At 41.3% G+C, this 19,576-nt stretch overlaps 1 protein-coding gene across 1 annotated transcript; it reads left to right on the top strand.

The window, feature by feature from the left end:
- Positions 1-1,861: 1,861 nt before the first annotated feature.
- On the top strand, positions 1,862-11,231 carry spata6l (spermatogenesis associated 6-like). Its single transcript, XM_083789099.1, has 12 exons — positions 1,862-1,971; positions 3,238-3,286; positions 4,315-4,356; positions 4,602-4,726; positions 4,890-4,988; positions 6,583-6,782; positions 7,927-8,056; positions 8,201-8,264; positions 8,490-8,518; positions 9,215-9,312; positions 9,693-9,780; positions 11,112-11,231. Exons 1-12 carry the CDS (start codon positions 1,885-1,887, stop codon positions 11,175-11,177), a joined length of 1,077 nt encoding a protein of 358 aa, XP_083645225.1. The 5' UTR covers positions 1,862-1,884; the 3' UTR covers positions 11,178-11,231.
- The last annotated feature ends 8,345 nt before the right edge of the window (positions 11,232-19,576 follow it).

Below are 19,576 nucleotides of genomic sequence, written 5' to 3'. Positions count from 1 at the left end.
GAGTGTTCAAATGTGACAAGGGCGGTCAAAGTTGAACGAAATAGAAACAATACAAGTGATGCTCGTTTTGTGGATTCATTTATCATTTATGCGTGGCCCCCGTGCTCAGGAGCAGTGGTGGAAAGTAACTAAATACATTTACGTAAGTACAATTTTGAGGTATTTGATCTTGACTTCTAATCCACTAAATCTCAGGTCCAAATATTGTACTTTAACACTACAATTATTTAAAAAAAAATTACAAAACAAACATTGCCCACTTCAGCCCTATATACATTTCGGCCATTAGACGATCTACAGTGACAGAGTGTCACGGACCACGGTGCGATTGACCTTGTAGATCTGCTATTTTCAAATGATCTTTTATACATGTGAAAACTTCTGATATGGGACATTGACATTCTGCAATCTGCATAATGAATACTTTAACTTTTTTATATTTTGATACCAATACTTTTGTACGTTTACTCAAGTACATTTTGAATTCCGGACTTTTAGGCTACTGGTCACGTAAGTATGTCTACATTGCAGTATTGATACTTTTACTAGTAAGTAGTAAGTAAGTAAGTAGTAAGTACCAATTCCACCACTGCTCAGGAGATAGAGGCTACATTTCACTTTAGCAGGATTTTAGTGTGTTTACCTATATTCACCACAGGAGGGCGCAAACAGCATGCTGAGTGAATCATAGTGAATCCATCATGGACCATTCATGTCTGCAGTGCATACTATGATACTACCGGATGTTTTGGTATCCATGGCAACATCCAAACGTGAGGGGGAGTCTATCCACCGGCCAAGAATAGTTTAAAATATACGTTAGTGCCTTAACAATGCCGAGAAAAGCCTTGAGAGTGGTGGTTGATGTAAAATTCAGGGCGGTAAGACATATTTAATTCGGCATGTAATTTTCTTCTTTCTTTTTTTTTTACACGGCTCCACTAGCAGTGGTTTTCAACCATTGTCATGTCAAGGTCCATTATTTATTCTGCATTTAAGCCACAGACCACCATTTGATGACATTAAGCCTCTCAGACCCAAACGTTTTTGTTAAGATAATTGTGGACATAAGATGTCCACAATTCCATGCTGTATTGATGTTGACATTAGGAAAGATAACGGGCACATTGATCAAAATAAATTATTCTGCGTTCTCTAATTGTGTGGATTTCTAGTAAATTAAGTAATGCAAATGTTTGACAATAATTTGACCATTGAGAGTTAAATATCTATAAGGGTCCATTTGGTTACCACCGCCCCATTGTTTAAGTTTAATTAACTGGGGATGACCTGTAAAGGCTGTAAGCCCTCAAGGACCCCTGGTTGAAATCCACTAGTGTTCTATAGCATTCTGTTTAGTCTAGAAAAGACACAAAGGTAATGTGTCTGGTACTGTGGTACAGATATACTGTAGTCTGACAAACAAAGATGCCACCAAAATCTAGCTGATATCCACTATTAAGATTGTATTAACCCTGCCTCTGCAAATGCAACTAAGCCTCTCAGTAGATTGAATTTACTTTTTTTCCTTCATACTAGGCAATTTTAATATAGGAAAAAAGAAAAGACGTGAAATAACAAACATAACGTTCTATAGAATTCACACATACACCCAGAGTTGGGTTGTGACTTGCAGTTGGTGGAAAGTAACTCATTATATTAAGCACTGTATTTGTACTTTACTTGAGTATTTCCAATTTCCAATAATTTTACTTGTCTTCTACTCCACTACATCTTGGATCCAAATATCCTTTTTTTGTATTATTATTACATTTCGGCCATTTGAAAACAGCAGATCCTTTACGTGTGACCCCCCCCGCCCCCCCCTCTCAGGTGTCATGTCCAGGCGTGTATCTGCCGTCCAGGGACGATGTATACCTGAGCATGTGCCTCCTGGGTCAGTACCGCCGGTCGGAGTGGCTGCCCGCCATCTTCCCGCTGCTCTTCTACGAGAAGATGACCTTCGAAAAGGTAAAGAGCTTTCAAGATTCCACAGATGTATTATTGACACAAGGATGACAAAATCCTATAGGTCGGGGGCTCCATAATTCACAATACATAAATGGTAAAGGGTGTATTTATATAGCGCCATTTAAAAAGCTTCTAAAAGCCTGTTGAGATGCAGGTGTGTAATTATCATTAATAGGGTAGCCTATACTGTATTATCACTGTAGATCATTTTGCAGTTGAACATATTGTGGTGGGGCTTTTATGGCCTATTCATACTCCAGTTTCAGGTGATAAGTTGACCACGGTGGTTAGTAGAAACAAGAGAGATGTATTTGAGTGAGCGGTGAGTCGCTTACCACTGTGGCTCAGTGACGTGATGTTGTAGTTTTCGGTGGTCACCATATCACCTAAAACTGGAGTATGAAGTCTGTGCCAGGGCTCATTGTCTCATAAACCACCTATTCGCCTACTGTATGTTCCCCAGGTTTTATGTTCCCCACCATGCAAAAAAGGTTCTTTGTTCCCCACTTAGAATAAACCTAAACCTAAACCAGAAACCTAACCTAGTAATTTGAGTAATTCTCAGACTAAAGACTAAAAAAGACAAAGTATTTTAGCAACTTAGTCTTAGTGTTACTTTTAGTAGCAAATTCTGATTTAAGCTCAGTCTTTGAACAATCCATTGAACTTTAGGCCTGCCTAGGCTACTTAAACTATCTAGTCTTAGCCAACTAAAAATTAACACTGGCATAAAATAAACTAAAACATAATTGTTCAGACTCAAACATTCTTTGTTCTGTACTTAATAAGTACAGAACAAAGAATGTTTGAGTCTGAACAATTATGTTTTAGTTTATTTATTTTAGGACTTCAGTGTTTTGTACTATACAATTGTATGTATAAGTACTACTTATACATACAATTGTATAGTACAAAACACTGAAGTCCTAACCTGGGGGAACATAGAACCTGGGGAACATGTATATGAACATATATGACCCCGTACAGATGGAAAGTGGAACGCTGTCGTCATGACATTCAGCAGAGATCCTCAAACATTTTTCATCCCCAAATCAATCTGAGAACCCATTGGCAAAAGAAATAAAGGAAAAACGGCACCCTCTTTGAATTAGATGACGATAGAGAGACCCCCCAAATTAATATGCATTAATTGGCCGTGTAGCCCCCCAATCTGACGATATTTTATATCGGGGACCCCATACAAGATATGTACAGCATGCAGCCATGAAGTGAAACTTATTCCCTCTTTCTGTTTCTCCCCTCCAGATATTCACACATGCTGTGGACCCTGGAGACATCGCTCTTATGCTGGAGTGTACGTTTCAACCCTTTTCATTCCCAGGACCCCATTGTGATATCATATTCTAACTTTTTGTGCTTTTTCGTGAATCAATGCCGTACTAACTTGATCATACTACAGCATCACACAAGAGCATCAAAAGTAGCTGATTTAAAAGCTTGCTTCGCTCCGTAGATATGCTACTTTTGCCATTTCTTTAATTGGAATGCTGAAAAGTAACAATTTTGGACATAATTTATGAGGTTTCCACCCGACATAGACGATGCATATTAGGCCACAGACCAACCCCATTTTATACAATCTCAATTTCTGAGGCCCCAAATCTACCCTGTTAATTTACTTCCGAGTGTGGTGGAGGTGGGTAAAAACCCTTTTTGTGCATCATTTGTTGTTTTTAGGAATGAAAAAAGGGAGAGTGTGAATCAAGAAAACATGGTGAAGAAACACGTCAAAAGAAAAAAAGCAAAGATACTGTATATTAATAATATTATGGTTCCATTTGTACACTCCAAGTTAGGGTCCATTTGGTTCCCAAATCCCAATCTGGGAACCCATTCGTTGTTGTTTTTTGTGTAAGTAACATGCACTCTGTTTGGCTCCTCCCCTTTCTTAATCCACTTCCTCTCGGGGGTTTCTGTGTTTATTCCTATTGTTTATTCCTACTAACAACTGTCATTCGAGTAGTGTGGCGTTTATAAAAAATCGCCTTAAATACATTTGATAGAATATTTCAATCCTGATGCATTATAATGTTTCTAATCTACATAATTAGAGCATTAATGTAATGCGTTATTTCTCAGAGCAGCTTTAACTATTTATAGACCTCTGCGGTATCACCTTGAAAAAGGTTTGGTTTTGAAGTGTCATCTATTTGTATCGTGGTATTGTTGTACTTTTGTTATATTAACTGTATTGAAGTGGTTTTGAAGTATTTGTAGCGTGGTATTGTTCTACTTTTGTAAACTGTATTTGAAGTGGTTTTTAAGTATTTTAAGTGGTATTGTTGTACTTTTGTAAACTTGAAGTGTTTTTCTGTTTTTAAGATGAGACGGTGAAGGTGGAACTGGTCCAGCTCATACCTCCAGGTACGATATATGAGTGTTTTTACATGGTCTAACACAGTGGTTCTCAACCTGTTTACATGTGATGTGCCATAATAATTTGAACTGTGGACGCCCCAACATAATAATATTCGATCTGCAGACCCCCCCTCCAAAAAAAATGAATCGTGTGTGAAGGTCTGAGGAAGAGCTTTGGCTGGAAACGTTACCATTTATTAAGTACGTTATTTCATAATGTTCACAATGCTTGTGTGTGTTCCCACCACCAGGGGGCGAGGCTCTGGCCTGTTTCGTGGAGGACGCTCGCAGTTTCCTGTTCCCAGAACCCAGACTGGTTCCGTGCTTCTCCGGAGGAGAGAGGGAGGTCCTGATGGTCCGCGCGCCATACTTTCCTGTACGTAACGCAGCGTAATGTAGCATAGCGTAGCATAGCCTAACATAACCACCATGAAGTCCTGAAGCGACGGTGGGACTAATGCCTGTCTAACCAACGTATGAACCCCGTATGACATGTGCTCTATGCTAACCAAATGGACTGTGATGGTTTTGCGTTGCAGGGCATTGCTCCAAGGCTGGAGTTCTCCACTAAAACCACCATCAGCGAGTGTTCAGCGGACACGGAGACCAACGTTCACCCCAACGTCCCGATGATAAGGGTAGGCTTACTGTATACAGTCAATTATATAAATCCCAATGTCTCCATGATAAGGGTAGGTCTACTCTATAGTGTATATTAACAGAGCAATCAGCGGATCCACCTGGTGAAGCATCAGTGTTGCCACACAGGGGAGAAACCCTTCCACTGCAATCGATGTGACAATAGTTTCAGTCAGATGAGCCACCTGAAGACGCACGTGCGCTTGCACACCGGAAAGAAGCCCTTCCGCTGTCCACAATGTGACAGGAGCTTCGGTCGGTCGGACTGCCTGAAGGTGCACCGGCGTGTCCACACGGACCGCTGCCAACAGTGTGACAGGAGCTTCAGCCACATGCACAACCTGCGTAGACACCAGAGTATATATCCACACCACAGTGTCCACACTGTAGAATTATCACACCGCTGCACGCAGTGTGACAAACACTGTGGGGCGGCAGTGGCTCAGGGGTAGAGTAAGGGCTGATTCATACTCCTATTTTACCGCTGTTTTGGCGCTGTAGTGCCGAAATGATTTCGGCTCGTCAGAATTTTCAATAGCACCGAAGAGCCGACTTTAGGACGGTATCCACCCCCCCCCCCCCGAACCTCAAATGACGTCAAATTGTAGGCTCTACAGCGCCGAACCGACTTTTATTCGGCTCTAAAATAGGAGTATGAATCGGCCCTTACGGAACAGCCAGATGGTTCCCAGTTCGATCCCGGGCTCCTCCAGAGTCGGTGTTGAAGTGTCCTTGGGCAAGACAATGAACCCCTAATTGCGTGGTTTCTTCCGCCATCGGTGTATGAATGTGTGTGTGTGTGTGTGTGTGAATGGGTGAATGTAAAGCACTTTGGAAAAAAGTGCTATATAAATGCACCATTTACCATTTTCTGTCCTTGGTAGAGGTGTGCATTGGCACTGCTCTCACGATTCCCTAGCTAATTTGATTGTAGGATGCATCGTGACGCATCTTGGCACATCACACTTTTCTATTCTGTCAATCAGTCAGTCAATACAAGCCGTCGGATATACTGAACGACATATTTCATTTAGAATCCGCTGTGTAATCCTGGACGTAATTGAAATTTCACAACTTTATTGCCCAGCCGAGACCAGAAAACAAACAAGAACGCTGCGAGTGTGTTTCCTCATGCAGATTGCGCTTCTTTCACTGTCTGATAACTTCACGTTCTGCTTCAGCCCTGAGAAGATCCGCATGGGCACGCAGCCAACTCGAGAACGCACGCACGTGCGCAGTCGGCAGAGAGCCGCAGAGACAATTATTATTATGTGGATCGGCTTGCCACATTCTGTTGTGTTCGTTCTGGGTATGCGTTCGTTTCACAAACCCGTCTTCCAGTGACATCATCGATAGGGAATCCAAGCTATTAGAAACTGCAGGCTCGAAATATGTTTGAAAAAAAGTAAAAAACCCAATCTTGTTTCTGAACTGCCCACAGCCCTCCTATGAGACACAGAGTAGATATTATTATTATTTTATCATGAATGAACATTAGTGAGGACAAATTAAGATAGGTAGTATGGATGGATAGGTGCATGAGTATGGATGGACAGGTGCATGACAAACGACTCCGTATACATTTGTTTGCAGAGGCCCGTGTCGACGACGCCGAGGAGGCGCGCGAGGAGGCCACGGCGGCCCAGGACAGCGTCTCCTCACTGTCCTCAGCGGGCGACGACGGCGCGCTCGCGCACGGCCGAGAGAAGACGACTCGGTGGACGGACGATGGTCAGAGTGGGACGCCACTCCTCCTCCTCTCAGCCCAGGTCCCGCTCCCTGTCCCCGCTCAGGTATGGTCGACCTTGGCGTTAGACAGAAAAATGCCCTTAGCGGGGTTGTTAGGGGGCTAGCAAGATTATGGGGGTAAAATTCAGCTGTCTCAGTCATATATGACGAGCAGGTGCTCAAAAAAGCATCATCTACGTATGAGAGCAGACACCTCTCACCCCCCAGAGCCATTTAAATACGACACTTTGTGGGGCCAGTCCAATTCTACATAGACTTCTATTGACGAAGTGCTAGGCGAAGAGTGACAATTAAGCTTTAATGATCTTAAATTCCTTTATTTTAGATAGTTTTTTTTGTATTAATACAATATCAACATTACAGAGACTTTAGTTGTCACTGTGCAATACTTTAAAACAGTTGTCATGTTGCACACGTGCCTAAAATTGCTGATATTTGCGCAGCCCTCGATGAAAACAATGTATTTCAAACTCCAGCTTGTCACACTCCAGGGCTGCATGAACAGCGCTCGAGCGCTGTTTTCTGACCCCTCAATGGCGCAACTCTCTCAGCTATATGGCTCTGTCACCCGCTAAACCGGGAATATGAATTCTTGCCTTCCGGCCAATGGCCCCTGGCTGCATCTAAAAACACTAGGTACGAATTATCATTCATACCATTCGTGCCATCATCAAGGAAAGCAGCAGGAGGAGGTATAGATAGATGCTGTTTAGTGTCAGGGGTGGGTGGTGAGGATGGTTGTAGTTGCACTTGAATGAATGAATGTTTATTTCAAACTCTTTTAAATAAAATGACAATAAAAATACAAAATATACAATAATACATTAAAAGAAAAAAACAAACAAAGGCAAAACAAAATATACTGTAGTACAATTGTTCGAAAAGTAGTAGGAATGAAGACTAAGCTTATCTGGTCCTACCCCTATTTATACAATTTTAAAATAAACAAATATGTCAAGGTTCCCTTTATATTTCTATTTGTCTAAGTGGAACCATAATGTACCCTCAAGCTCATAGCTCATACTACGAGCTAGTAGGTCTGCTATTTTTGAAAAACCGAAGAACGACTGACATGGAAACATAGCTTTTTCAGAAAACTGTCATTTTCAAACAGACATTTTTAGAATCTGATCTCAGGTCAGAATGGCCGGGTTAAACATATTTTCTTTACCTTGACTTCACCACCAGCTACCACCAGGGGGACACGGAGGAGCGCCTGGCCCGGCTCAACCTGGGGGGCTCCTCCTCCACTCGGAGCCCCTCCCCCTTCAGCTGGGACAGGTCCACCGCCTCGGACCCCGGACCCCCCGCTCGCCAGGTAAAATAAATACCTCCTCCAAAGACTCCAGATGGGAGAGAGATATGGAGATGGATAGCCATCGTGTCACACTGTCAATCAATCCCATTCCTCCGCTGCATGAATGAATGCATGTCATGTCAAATGTTGTTCTCCTCTATGTAGATGTCGGAGTCTTGGCCGGCGGCCCGGAGATCCCCCTCACCCAGCATGGCTCCATCTGCAGCAGGTAGGCTATAGGCTGCCCACGTCAAACGTGGCGCAAAGCGACACGTTTACAACTTGTAGATCTGCTACTTTTGATTATTTTGTGTGACGCTGCAGTGTGATCAAGTAGGGTGTTAATTTATGATAAAAACCCAAAAGGTATAAGAATATGGAGAACAATATGCAGTATACGGGTATAAACATGAATCCGTCTGAAATTGTTTTCTCCCTCCTTTTGGCTACACAGGGAGATACTCATCCCCCACCAATGGTGTGGTAAGATGAATTCATTTTATTTTTCCTCCTTTTTTCTTTTTTAGATCAACAGATGTGGAACTGGTATCTGTTCCTTATATCATTTGTTCTCAAACTTTTTCATGCGCGACAGACGGGCATCCCACAGCCATCCGATCCGCTCCCACGAAGCAGAAAGAAGAACTTTTTACTAGTGTTGTTGTTTGGAGTTGAAAGCGATAGAAGTAATAATAATAGCTAATATTTAGTGGTAGTAATAGTAACAGCAGTAGTGGTGTAACAGCAGTAGCGGTGGTATAGTAGTTAGTAAGTATAGCGGTAATAGTAGTGATGTCAAACGTGAGGCAAATCTTTCTGGTGATAAAATGGCCACCAACGTAATCAACAAAGAACCAACCAAAGAACAAGATTCCTATACAGGATCTCCTCATCTGCCAAGTGGCTTAAAAAAGGCCCCGCCTTCTTCAGCGATTGGGCTACAATGATCCCAGATGAAGTACGCTGTGAAACAAATGTGATTGTGAAGTGTATGGCGGTGGCCAGGTTAAATGTATTCCTCCCCACACACACACACAATTTGTATGTTGTCACTGCTGTTGCAGCAGCACAGTGGCCTTGTGGTATCGTTTAGAGTGTCCGCCCTGAGACGGGGACTCGGGGAGGCCTGGGTTCGATTCCCCCAACCTCGCACCGTGTCATTTCTGATGTCGTCTGCAGGTGGGCGGGACCTCCAGCTCCTCGGACAACTTGGACGACTACCCACAAGTCCGTAGCTCGTCAGCCATGTGGCGGTCCCATAGGGACATGCATAACGGGTCAGTACCACCCCTCACCACCTCACTCAACACATACTGGTATAAACGTCTTTAAAGACGTAGTTAAATGGCATTTTTGAAGTTTCAGTCTGAAACGGAAGCCTGTACGTTTCTGAACCAATCGGAGCATCACATCCCCCCAGGCTATGGGACAGCTGAAATAACTGACGTTTTGACCTAATACCTAGATACTGCACTTTTTCTTTCTTACTGTAATATTCCTGAGCAGTTGATATGAAGAATCTAAGTCCATAATTTATTTCCGAAATGGCCTATCTGTCCTGATCCCTTACTCATAATGTATTCAGGTACATTATGGATAACTGCTCAGCATCGGAGTCCATCGTTGACTTTGTGTTTTGGGGGTTACTCTACCATAGGTCAGCTCCTCAGGACCAGTGGTCCCAGGTCCATGAACGTGTCCGTGGACTGCTGACCACACCGAAGGCCATGCTCCGACTGAACTACGTGAGTAATGTCCAACGCACGCAGGCACGCACACAGGCACACACACAGGCACGCACACAGGCACGCACACAGGCACGCACGCACGCAAAACATGCATTAACCACATCAGCCCTGTATATATTTTATATATTTGAAAATAGCTGATCTACAAGCTTACAATGCATCGCAATGTGACACATTGTGAGCTTGTAGATCTGCTATTTTCAAAAGATTTGTATACAGTACATTTGAAACTTGAAATGGGACATTCCGCACAGTGAATACTCAAGTATTTCTATATTGCAGTATTGACACTTTTACTTAAGTAAAACAATGTATTACTTTTTCAACCACTGTAACTGTTCGCTGTTGTCAGCGTTGTGAGTCCTTTGTAATGACGTTATTGTCTTCCATTGGCTCAGCCTGCCGCCCAGTAAAGATTTTCACATGCGACTGCACATTTACGCACACGCGTGCGCACATGCACGCACGCACAGTCGCACATACACACTGCCATTGTACTCCAGGACATTTGGTTAATGTAAGTGTGTGCGATCGATTTTCATTGTTCACTTGTAAAGGAGATGTTGGCGCACACACTCAGGGTTTTTGGCAGCGTTGTTGTTGTTGTTGTGGAACAAACAATGGCTGGTTCGTTTTAAATGGTTGGGACTGTCCACACGGTTTGTTTTGTATGATAGTCTGAAGGTCCCTCCAAGGTGGATCTATCCATTTAAGAAAATGCATTTCAAACAATGAGAAGTATTAACACATTGATTGCCAGGTATATAATCAATGTGTTAATACTATAATCAATACTTACTTACATCATATGTTATGCACCAAATTATTCTGCCTACAAATACGTTACAGTATGTCCTAGTATGAGCCAATAGGGGAAGGGGATCAACGTCACGTTTGTCCCCACAAAAACTCGGATCTGTGTTTCAGAGAATTTATCTATAAATGCACCAAATTCACCAAGTCTCTGTACGTCTGTAATCCACGTAACTCGAGAACCACCCCACCGACTTCACGCGTTCCACACCCCCACGGGGCGTGCAGTGTCCGGTGTCGAGTCGGCCCAGGCTCCATATATGGAGCTGCCCTGTTCTGACATCACAATGATGTTCTGACATCTGAATAGACTCCATATTTGAGCATGCCTGATAAAGAAATCCATATTATATGATCTGCATGAATGGAGCTGGCCTGGTCTGACATCACAATGATGTTCTGACATCATAACGATGCACGACTTCGCCCTTTATTAGGCTTGATCACACCTGATCACCCCAACAGGCACTGTTCTAGTATGATGCGTGCCTGCGTGCCTGCGTGTGTGTTTTCAGGGAGCTACAGGGTTGGAGGTCAACGAGGTGTTGGCCAGAAGATCCATCTCACCGGGACCTCCCTGACCAATAGGAGAGCTGAGAGCAGTCACATGACCTCCATGACCAATAGGAAAGGTGAGAGAGCGAATGGAGATTTTTGTACAATAAAAATGATTGTTAGACAAAACAATTAATAATCAAACAATCAAAAAACAAGTTAAACACAGTAAATACAATAAACTATGGAAGAAAGCAACATAGAACACTGTTTATCCTAAGGATCAGTGATTGAAAAAAACAAGTGTGGATAAACGTTTTATTTCAAACTTCATCCCTCATGGTACCAAAATGTAATGTAATCCGTTAAACAGTTAATTGATGACTTCAATTTAGGTCATGTGGTCTTTTCAGTGGTTTATGGACAAATCAATGGTCCTTGGTTGCTAAGCAACAGATACTTATAAGGAAATTAACCGGAAGTGAAAATTCCATATAGCTAATATTTCATGTATTGTAGGGGTGTAACGACGATCAACGATAACATTGAAAGTATTGGTTCATTATGGCGATACAATTTAATTATTTAAAATTGATACAGTAAGAAATTAAAACTGTGTGAAACATGTAGATGGTGCAGGTTTTTTTAAGGGGAAAATGTATTAATATGGATATGAATAAGTAAACAGTGTTTCTCTGGCAAATACATGGACATTATATTTGAACACATATGGACAAACCCGTACCTTGACATGAACACAGAATACACACATTTATCTATAGACCAAGTGTAGCGATATGGAATGGAAAAGTAATTAAATCCTTCTCTTAATTTGTCTTCTAAAAATTGCTAAATACAACACACACGTAGCCTACTTAGTATATTGATACAATTGATTGCTTGCGTTGCAAAACGATTCGATACTGCTTATTTGCGTTGTATCGTTACACCCCCTAATGTATTGTGAGGCATATAATAGTAGGCTACAGCAGTTCTAGCTAATAATTATAATAATAATAATAATTATTATTATTTTATTATGGTATGTTGTTGGATTAATGGCAACATTTCTGCTTCCCCCCCCCCCCCCTTTCCATTTACCAGGGGATGACGTCACCACAACACTGATTTATCCAGACCTGCAAGCAATGTATTAACTTATTGTGTGTGTGTGTGTGTGTGTGTGTGTGTGTGTGTGCGTGCGTGCGTGTGCGTGTGCGTGTGCACATGTGCGCGAACAATCAGGCATTCTCATCATATTTGGGTTTTTATGTACAGTGGCCTCACAACAGGCCAACTGAATTGGTGCTACTTGTGATGTCATAATAGTAACTCCCTACTTTGTATAATCCCTTCCCCTCTTCAGTTCCAAACTTGCATGCATGCCTGCGCGTGTGTGTGCTCGTGCGTGCCAGTGTATTTGAGTGACGACAGACAGCATGTCACAGAGTGTTTTGTTTAATTAAGCCATAGTGCTATCATGAATGATTGATTGTAGTGGTGTGTACTGTGTACGATTAATTCCTAAAGGATCCTGTATTGGTGATTTAAGTGAACTAGGAAAGTGATTGATGTTCGGTTTGAATAAACCTTTTTGCATCGAAACTGAGGTAGCCTTAGACGGGCATGTACTGTAACACCGAGAGCATATGGAACCAAATGGGCCATTTGTAACCCAGGTTTATAATTGTATGTCTGTATTTGTATCTGTTTGTATGCATCAGTATGCATGCATTTGTATGGTCACATGTACCATCTGCATCAGTTCACAGCTCATCACACCGATCACTCACTCACTCAGTAACACCAGTTTCAATCAGCAATCACCACACCCTAGTATAAAGCACAGCCATTTTGTCTCAGTCAGTGAGGTGCACATCAATGGCTGTGGCAGGTCTGTATCCCTATTCTTCTGCAAACATTTTACCATTTTCCCTTCCTTACAATACATGATATTAACACTGACACTGATGATTGATTTTAGACTCCAAATACTGAACTGATGAGAAAGAACTGAACTGATGAGCTGGATGAGCTTTTGCACTTGATTTGAATTGGTGAGTTTGTTTGAAATGTTTGAAGTGTTTTGTTTAGTTTTGTTTATTTTCATTTTGAATTGAAAAGATGATTTGACATTTGTAAATCCTGGTTTATGCTGTTTGCTGTTGTAGATCAGCTACTTTAATTATTATTTTCATAATATATTTAATTTGGCCTCTTTTGTGTTCAGGCCAGGTTTTTTCCCCATTAGTTCATGCAACCCCATGATGATGATCCTGAACACAATGGCGAGTTAGTCCCAGAGCGATCCCCTGTTTCTGTCCTACCTGGACGGTAGGATATCACTGCTTCACTCACACACACACTTCACCTCCATAACTGCTGCATACACTCTAAAAACTGCCTCACATTCCCCCCTGACTTGAATGACATTGAACATTGGACCTTGGACAAACCATGACTTTATACTTTTGGGTTGATTTATGTTGTTTGATATCTGAATTCATTGTTGTTGTTTATTTTACTTTTATGTTTTTCCAATAATAATATCATTGAGCATAATGTTCAGTCTCTTGGTTCTTTATGTTTTTTCAATGCAATTCCTTTCTACCATACGCCTACTTCTGACAGCAGTACTGGTCCAAACATATTCCTAGATCACTAAGTATATGCTACACATTACTTACGGGGCTGTAATTCAGAGACCGAGAGTATACAAGTGCAACCACTGGATCCATTTGGAAACCTTTATGTCCAAAACTGTTACTTTTCACGATTATCAAATTATAAAGCATCAAAAGTAGCCGATCCACAAGCTTGTCGTCCTTGGAGGGGTGCCAGGGGCCCCCAGACAGACCACACATTACACAGGTCACATAGAAACACAAAATACAGACCAGAGGCGAGGGGTGTAGAAAACAGAAATCGAGCAATTATTAGTCTTTATTGGCTTGCAGTTATACACATCTGGTAAATATCGTTGTTTCATAATACATTTGATGTTGTACTGTACAGAGGAGAGACATTACTCTGACACAGACTTATTCATGGTGTGCTTTTTGAAATGCAAGAATATATTGAACCTGATCTGCAAGCTATTTCACACAGGTTGTCAATTATGAAATGACCTTCTATAAACCATATGCACATCTTGCCTTTTAGTTAATATGGCAGGGTGGCAACTAGACGCAATTTGCCATACGATGTTGCTTTGAGAAAAGCAATGTCCTGCTGCCTCCTGCATTATGTTCAAATTCAAAACGGGTGGTATGCAGGGCCGTTGACTGATGTCCAACGAGTGCTTCCAAACACCTTGAAAAATAATAACCTGCAAGGAATTTCTTGTCAGAAACTAGCTAATAACATCATGTCTATGGTGGATTTTTATGAAACAAACACTTTGCAGATCTAATTCAAGCTTTTCATACAGCTTCAATGTTGGCGAGTTTGACGTCGTATAATATAATTTGGATGTGCTGTCAATGGCAAATTACGGCTAGTTGCCACCCTGCCATTAACTTAATGGCAAGATGGCTGACGTGTGCATTATAGTGGTCAGTAAGTGTCAAGTGACTATACAGGCCAGGGTGGTTCTTGAGCCTCGTCATGTCAGCCGGCAGGTGGATTTCCCTGCGTTTAAAAAATGTGGCATGTTGGGTTCAGTTGTCTATAGAGACTATACAGTATGCCATTGTGCTGCTGGAACTTCACCTGGGAGCTGATCCATTTGGGGGGAACAAGACACCGGGGGGTTTATGCCTAATGTATGACGATCATCCTGAAGGCTTCAGTGATTGCGGAGCGGTCATTATCAATAAATAAATAACACACTGCTGAATTCAGTGATTGACCAATCACCATCAAGCAACCAAGCCGTGTAATATAACCAGTTAAAGGGATAGTTCCCCCTAAAACCTTCCCGGTGCGGCGGTGGGGATATAATGATTTTTCCCTGCTTCCAGTCAGACTAAATTACGATATACCTACATGCATTTCCTTTTGGGAAATGTAGTTTTTTGTCGCATTCCTAATCCAATAATTTGATGACTAGTGGTTCCCTATGACACAAAGTCTGCTGGTCAATTATTTTTTAATATGTTTGTTTTTGGGTGAACTATCCCTTTAAGCTCTATATCCTTTTAATGATATAGTGCGAAAGTAGCTGATCTAAAAGCTCACAACGGGTATACCAGTGTAAAGCATTTTAATCAAATTGTAAAAACAAATTCATAAATATCAAACACATCTACATTTTCTACATTTCCCAAAAGGAAATGCATGTAGGTATATCGTAATTTAGTCTGACTGGAAGCAGGAAAAAATCATTATATCCCCACCGGGAAAAATAAGAAATAAAAACAAATGGATCCACCTGGTTGTAATAATGAGAAAGCATGACTTGATAAGCACTGTGATCAGTGTGAAGTGTAGACCTTCCTACACAGGATTTTTTGTTTGCCCATAACCGGAAGTCCAAAGTTCTGGGTGAGAATGAAAGTCGTTAAATTCAAACTGTTGCAATTCCAACATTATATTATGCTGCGTTAACAATTAACAAAACATACTACAAGTGGAAGACGTCGGATATTATGTGTCTATATTATAGCAGGGGTCTTCAACAAGGGGGCCTGGGGGTCCTCAGAGATACTGCTGGGGGGCTGCCAAATCTTTTTTACCACTCGCATCCCTATTCTCGGGGGAACATTAGCTGAAAATAGCAGATCTACAGACTTGTTGTGAGCTTGTAGATAGCATATTTTTGGTTTGGTGTACACAAAGTACACAAGTTTACAAAGTATTGAGGGTTTAAGACAGTGGTTTTCAACCCTTTTCATATCAAAGTCCGTTATGTATTCGACATTTGAGCCATGGACCACCACCACATTTAATGACATTTAGCCTCTCAGACCCAAAACTAAAGAATAGTGTCTTATTGTTGGATAAGATTTTGTCCACAATTCCATGCTGTAGCCTACTATTGATGTTACCTAGGAGAGATAACAGGCAAATGTTAATCAAAATGACAATTCTTCTACATTCTCTAATTGTGTATACTTATAATGCAGATTTTTAACAATAATTGAAGTCTTGAGAGTGTGAAATTAACCAATTAAACCAAATGGATTTGGTTTAATTTTACACACAGTTAAAGATCTAATAAGGGTCCATTTAGTTACCTGCAACTCTTCATAATTTAGCTAGCTGGGGACCACTTGTAACCCCCTCAAGGACCACTGGTGGTCCTCGGACCACTGTTTTAAGGGGTTAAATGTCTGAAAACAGGGGGGTGGACAGACAGGGCATTAGTCCGACATTCATCTGCATGTCGGACTAGCGCCTGCTCCCATGCTTGCGGTTATGGTTAGGTTAGGAGGTGGGTAGTCATTTGTCGGACCAATGACTTGTCTGAACTACGTACTGCACCCCTGAAAACACACATGGCTTGTCCAACCGATGATGGGTTGGACAAGACGTCCTACCAACCCTGACCAGCGAGGCGCTGTGCTACGTTTTCACAAAACAGGCAGTCCCACTGCAGCTATACTGAGTTTGTTCATCCATGATGGTTTCCTTCCATGCGTAAATGAATGAATTAGGGTTGTCAAAATGACTTGAGTTAATTAGTTATATTATTAGATATTAGATAAACAATTTGATCGCAATTAATGCATGCTTAGATGACCCGCCCCATACATCCCATAATCCCATCCAAACAAGATGGAAAGAGAAGCCCTATCTGGATGAGGAAAAACAATGCTCAAATCACAGCACGACAACGGGGTGGAAAAACAATCCCTTTACGTGTGTGGGGGGGCTCAGAGTGCGTCCACTAAGGAAAGTATAGGCTTTCTAATTACACAACCCGTCTTTGTATTAGTGAGGTATAACGTTCTTTATATTCCCGCTACAGAAGAGAGGCTGGTCTGCATTTCATGTGAGATCTAGACGCCATCGGTTCCATAGTCAATGCAGGGTAGAATTAGCATTAGGGCTAAGAACCAGAGCTAGTTCGAATGGTGATTATTAATCATGCTTGATAATTTCTCAAGGTGTAATTAATCTGATTAGAAATGTTAATCGTTTGACAGCCCTAGAATGAATGAATCCAACTATCTGGTTGTAGCGCACTCCATGTCTTGTCTTCCTCCTTTATTGAGTCTCGTTTAGACTTATGTTTCACAGTGGACCAATAATAAGCACATACTTCCTCTTAACCCTGGAATGCTCAACCTTCACTTGAAGACTGCGCCTCATGTTTAACAACTTAAAGGTTAGAGTAGTTCAGCAATAAAAAAATACATATTTTCTTCACCTCATTTTTAATGGCACTGAACGACACCAACAAGTCAGTAATGAACCCATAGGGCAAAGAGTACCACACTGTACTGTACTGTATTGTATACTGTACTGTACTGTATGTGAGCTGTCAGGATGAGTTGGTAACAACAAGCAGTGGTGTAAAGTAACTAAGTACATTTACTCAAGTACTGTACTTAAATACAATTTTGAGGTATTTCCAATTTTCAGTACTTTTACTTTTGACATTCTTTGACATTCTGCATTATGAGCACTTTCTATACTTAAAATTATTTTGTTAATTTAAGTGCATTTTTATACCAATACTTTTGTAAAGTACATTTTGAATTCAGGACTTTTACATTTATTTCTACATTGCAGTATTGATACTTTTACTTAACTCTTTTACCGGCGAGATTTTGACGCCTTTTGATGAGGGTATGCACATATACAAGTGAATGGCATATCGAGTGGCAAAGTGAGTTTAACGTAGTTTAATGCAATCATATAGGACTTTTCTGTTTGGATATATGGACTGTCAAAGCCAGAAAGTAGTTTTGTGCCACTCAATATAGGCGTTCCCGCATGACTTCTGGGTTTGATGATGATGTCACGCGCATACCCTCTATTTAAATATAAATTGATTACGGTTCACAACTGTGTTCCCTATGCACTCATAACACTCCGTTCGGGTATGATGAAAAGCTCTAAACGATATGATCCCCTGTTACAAAATGAATGTTTTGGGTGAATTAACAAACATTCGCGGGACCCGTTACATAGCGATTAATCACTTCCTGCTCCTCGGTTTCCGAGTGAAACGTCTTTCAAACGAAAGTTATCCCCAATATAAAATCAATGTGTGGCGGTCCTGGAGTACACAATTCAGACACCAGATGGGGGGTGTTGGCAGTAAATGAGTTAAGTAAAACATTTTAGTACTTTTTCCACCGCTGGTGACAACGTAGCATGTTGAGTCTGAATTAAAAAAACAAAACAAAACAAAAAAAACATAATGCATAGGCCCAGGGACGCATTAACCCCCACAAGGGCCCCTGGGCCGGTACATTTTCGGGGACCCCTAGCGCGCATGCACGCTACAGATCCATTTAAATATCAAGAAAATATCGTCTCAGTCTGGGTCGAAAAGGAAAGCTCACATTTCCAAAACTGTTACTTTTCAGGATTCAAATTGAAAAATAGCTAAACGGAGCAGACGTACAAGCTCAAAGACGTGTGGCTTCACACTGCGCTCGGAGCTTTTGGATCTGCTACTTTTGAGGAACACTGTAGTATGACCAAGTAGGCCATTCGTTTATAAATACAAACAAAACTAATAGAAGTTGAGCAATAGCATGGTAGTAGATGGTACTCAAGTAATACAATGAGTCGATCTGTTCAGGTGATAAATAGACTTAACCTGACTCCATCAGATGGGGGGCGGTATTGATTCACAAGTTCACAACACAGCCTCCATTACGTTGCACCGTTCAGAGTATGGGTTTTTACTTTTTATGGGTAAGTCTCCCATTGGCTTGGATAGCCAATCATGAAAAAGTGTCTATAAGGTTGTCTTTATGGTCATCTTTACAGTCGTTAGTAAATGTAGATCAGCTCTGCAAGCCTATTAAAAAAAGCTGAATATGGAGATAAGAGGTTTCTGCCTGACAAACGATATAATGCATTGTTGTGCCTACATCCTATAGTTCAATACACGCATGAACTTTTCAGTTGGTTAGTAATTTGATTATGAGAAAATAACAAATATTTCACAGTGTTCAATGATTTCGTACGATTCTTGTGCCGACTTACAGTATATATATTTGCTCTTCTTTTCAGTCTTTAATTGATAAGAACACTTACAGAATACATTTAAAAAAAATCTGTGATCTTCTGCGTCAAGCAAATGTAGGCCTATGAAGATTTCTTTCTCTTTAAGTTTGGCACAGTTTGAATATATAATAGTCAGAGATATAAAGCACTAGATTATCGGACACTAAGGCCACACCTACACGGCAACGATCGGAACAGAAAGCGACAAAGTGCCCTCGCATTCTCATTTCCCCCCCCGCGTTTACATGTGTAGTGTGCACGCCAGGTGGCTAGGTGGCGGTGAAATGGGACATTCTGCATAATTATACGTTTGCTACTTTAAGTACATTTAGATACCAATACTTTATTTGTACTT

Source organism: Protomyctophum parallelum, assembly GCF_964188405.1.
Source record: "Protomyctophum parallelum genome assembly, chromosome: 18".
NCBI lineage: Eukaryota > Metazoa > Chordata > Actinopteri > Myctophiformes > Myctophidae > Protomyctophum > Protomyctophum parallelum.
This window is presented reverse-complemented; position numbering and strand designations above follow the sequence as displayed.

What these genes read in the sequence shown, in the direction of transcription:
- spata6l (XM_083789099.1), top strand. Translation starts at nt 1,885, where the DNA reads ATGTGCCTCCTGGGTCAGTACCGCCGGTCGGAGTGGCTGCCCGCCATC. An exon ending in CCAACGTCCCGATGATAAGG is followed by an intron (nt 4,989 to 6,582) that starts GTAGGCTTACTG and finishes ATTTGTTTGCAG; the next exon opens with AGGCCCGTGTCGACGACGCC. An exon ending in CCGGACCCCCCGCTCGCCAG is followed by an intron (nt 8,057 to 8,200) that starts GTAAAATAAATA and finishes TCCTCTATGTAG; the next exon opens with ATGTCGGAGTCTTGGCCGGC.